At 36.8% G+C, this 3,940-nt stretch overlaps 1 protein-coding gene across 1 annotated transcript in view; it reads left to right on the top strand.

Annotated features, from left to right (window-relative positions):
• Positions 1-3,940, top strand: part of ADAM28 (ADAM metallopeptidase domain 28) — a 116,974-nt gene that overhangs the window by 41,963 nt on the left and 71,071 nt on the right. The window contains exon 9 of the mRNA XM_007938785.1: positions 2,164-2,248. Within this exon, the coding sequence (XP_007936976.1) occupies positions 2,164-2,248 (85 nt within the window). The remainder of the gene's footprint in view (positions 1-2,163; positions 2,249-3,940) is intronic.

Genomic DNA, 3,940 nt, shown 5'->3' with positions numbered 1-3,940 from the left:
CATAATACAAAATATAATTTAGAAATAACAAATAATATGAAAAGTCAGATAAATAGAGGGATAAAAATCTGCAGAAAATGGAATTTTGTGTGGCAGAATTAGTATTCTCCATTCTTGATGATTGTAAGTAGGGAATACATGCTAACTTTGTGTGTGTGTGTGTGTGTGTGTGTATGCATGTGAGTGACTTGGGTGAAGGTTTGCAGAGCAAATTCATTTTCCATTCAACAGTTCATACACATTTTGTTTCATGACATTGATTGCAATCCTCATAATGTAGCAGCTTTCTTCTCACTTCTCTGTGGTTACCTTTTCCCTGTGTCCTTCTTTCTTATGGATTCCCACCCTCTGAGTTATCTCCCCATGCAAATACTGCCCTTCTAATCTCCCATGGCTGATTGTTCTAAGGAGTGTACCTACCTAGTGTAAATGTTCACCTTATAGGCCTGCTATTGTTTGGCTGGAAGCCACAGGAGTGAGTTCAATTATAGGCTCACTTTTGTGTGTGTGTGTGTGTGTGTGTGTGATTTGGGTGAAAATTTACAGAACAAATTCACTTTCCATACAGCAGTTCACATACATTTTGTCTCATGACATTGACCACAATTCACCACAATGCAACAGCTCCCCTCCCACTTCCTCCCGACAGTCATCTTTTCCCTGCGTCCATCCCTCCATGCACCCCTGCCCCCTGAGCTGTTTCCCTGTGCATAAACAGTGCTTCTTTCTCCCATTATTGTTCTCTCCAAGGAGTGTATCTACCTCAGGTAATATTCAACTCCTGTACCTATCTTTGCTTGGCTGTAAACCACAGGTGTGGGTTCAATTCCAGAACTAAACGGCAGCTAGGAGCCATAGTCTCATTGGTTTCACCAGGCTCTATCAGACCAGCAAACCTGGTCTCCCCCCTTTTTTTTCCAAATACTTTTGAGTTTTGTTCCACATTGTTCTCCCTCTCTATCCAGGATCTCCCACATAGATCCCCCTCTGAGTGGTTGACGTTGTTAGCTGGGCACCATCTAGTTTTTCTGGTCTCATAATTGTATAGGCTCCAGATCACATGGTGTACCAGTCGCTAGGACTAATTCTTTCCATGAATCTTTGGTTTTCTTCATTCTTCTTTGCTCTGGATAAGGAGAGATCCATCGCTGCATCTAGATGGCTGGTTGCAAGCTTTTAAGATCCCAGTCACTACTCACCAAAGTAGGAGGTGGAACAATGTTTTGTGTAGTATGTTATGCCAATTGAGCTTGATGTCCCCTGTAACTATGGTCTCATAGACTCACTTTTTTATGTAAGTGATTTTAATAGAAGGATTTTAAAAATGATGTACATATTACAAATTTATAGAGACAAACAAGACCCAGGATCTTGTAGAGCACAAAAGGACAAAAACAAAGTAAAGACCATAGAATAATTACAAGTTATAGAAAAACAAAATGAAATAAAATTTAAAAAAAATTAAATTTGGTGCCTAAGCACTTGACTGCTAACCAGAAGGCTTGCAGTTGAAACCCACCAGCCACTCCTCAGAAGGAAGATGGGGCAATCTACTTCCATAGTGATACTGCCTTAGAAACCCAAGGAGGGGTCACTATGGGTTGGGTCCGACTCGACAGTACATAACAACAACAACAACAACAAAGACCAGATATATTGTCTATGTAAATAAATATAAATGGTTTGAATCCCTCTTTAGTAGGACAAATATTTCAATATCATAAATCTGTAATAGCACAAATATTTTTAGAATGGGCCCAAATCTCAAATCCTACTGAAACTAAAACAGTATTAAAACAAAACCAAACTCACTGCCATCGAGTCAATCCCAACTCATAGTGACCCCTCGTTGGGTTTCTGCAGCACTATCTCTGCAGAAGTAGATTGCCCAACCTTCCTGTCGAGGAGTGGCTGGTGGGTTTAAACTGCCAGCCTTCTGGTTAGCAGTCAAATGCCTTAGGCACTATGCCAGCAGAGCTCCTACAGAAACCATACTACCAAAAAAATGCCTCATGCAAATTTAAAAAATGAAGGAGGTACGTTAAGAGTGAGGATTCATAATGTGAGTTTTTCTGTTAACCAGTTAGATTCCTGGGAGGATTAACTATAGAAAATATAGCTTAGACTCATACTTTGTTTTAGTAATTTATTCCTTTATTGCAGGTCAACAGAACTTTCGGGAATGACCGTTGGCCTTGCTTTCATGTCTACAATGTGCTCTCCTTATCATTCTGTTGGCCTTGTTCAGGTTAGTTTGAAGATGAACTATTAGTTCAATAATGATGTTTACTTTCTTTAGAGTAAGAATCCTCTATGATTATGAATATAATATAAAAGTTTATAGACACTTAACATACAGAGAGCAAATTAAGCTCATGTGTACTTAGTAACTATTATAATATACCATGATTGTACAAAGAATTTGCCAAAGGAAAAAAATTGATACAAGTCTGAGGAGTTGCCACCAACTCTTACCTGGTCTTTGAAGCAAAAGTATGGCTCATGCAGCTTGCATGACATATTAAATTTGGAGAAAACCTGAGCAAACGTGTGGAGGTAGATGAGTGCTGACATGTAGGGAGCCTGGCTTGGCTTGGAGTTTATTTGAAAACCTCCCTCTGATCATCTGGAATGACAAGGTCCCTCTCGTAACTGGATTCTCATAGGCATGTCAATAATATTTTTGAATGCTATTCTTTAGTATGTCGAGGGTATAAAAATGGGAAAAATAGCTCCATTACCTCACCTCCAATACATTTGGGGAACTGATCATACAGTATCTGTAGAAAACTTTAAGATCTTAGGGTAGAGTTCCTTGATAAAAAGTAGTTGGAAGAAGAGTATGAGATATGAAAGAGTAGGAGCAAAACTATAGAGGTCTAAGATTTTCTACACATGGAGGAATCATGATTGTCTGGAAATGTGGAATGAGAGGGATGAGACCAGTTTGCAAAATATTTTAGTCAATTTAAGGCAACACATTGTAGCTGTTTTTAGTGAGAATGGAGGAGAACTGTAACAAAGGTTTATCTATTTAATGTACAGTTCTATGAGTCTTCAGAAGTACTTATATTCATATAACCATCATGTCTATTAAGACAGCTTGGAAAGAAGGTTGGGCAATCTACTTCCACAGTGATACCACCTTGGAAACCCAAGAAGGAGTCACTATGAGTCAGATCTGACTCCATGGCAGTGAGTCTTTTATTAAGACATAGAATATTTTTATCATCCTAAAAATTTCCCCCATCCCACTATGTAGTCAACTCTTTCTTCTACCCTCATCCTCTGGGAAAAATGGGTCTGTTTTCTGTCCCTATAGCTTTGTATTATAAAGAATGTTACATAAATGGAATCATACAGCAGGTAGTTTTAAGAATCTGGTATTTTCACTTAGCATGATGATATAAGATTTATTCATGTTATTGAATATATTGTTAATATCATGTCATGCTATTTTTTTTTAATCAGATTGAAGAAGAAAATTTTCTTCTATTTCTAGCTTGGTGAGATTTCTTTTTTTTTTTTTTTATCATGGATGAATATTAAAGTTTGTCAAATATGTTCTTCAAAATCTAAGAGAAGGTATATAGTTTTTCAATTTTAGTCTGTGGACACAGTGAATGGCATTAACTGAATTTCAAATGTTAAATCAATTTTGTATTCCCAGAATAATAAACCCAAAATGGCCCTAATGTTTTATATTTTCTATATATTTCTTGATTCAATTTGCTAATTGATTTTGAGGATTTTTGCATCTATATTTGTAAATAATTGGTAGTTCTCTTTTCCTGCAGTATATTTTTCAAGTTTTGTTATCAGAGTAAAGCTAGTCAGGAAAAAGGAAAGAAAGAAAGAAAGAATTAGGATATGTTCTCAACTCTTCCATTTTCTGAATATTCTTAAACATTTAATATAATTCATCATTAAAACCATTTGA

This window comes from Orycteropus afer, unplaced genomic scaffold (assembly GCF_000298275.1).
Source record: "Orycteropus afer afer isolate SDZICR_OR568_19922 unplaced genomic scaffold, OryAfe1.0 scaffold00053, whole genome shotgun sequence".
Taxonomy (NCBI): Eukaryota; Metazoa; Chordata; class Mammalia; order Tubulidentata; family Orycteropodidae; genus Orycteropus; species Orycteropus afer.
The sequence above is the reverse complement of the archived record's forward strand: the minus strand, read 5'-3'. Positions and strand labels throughout refer to the sequence as shown.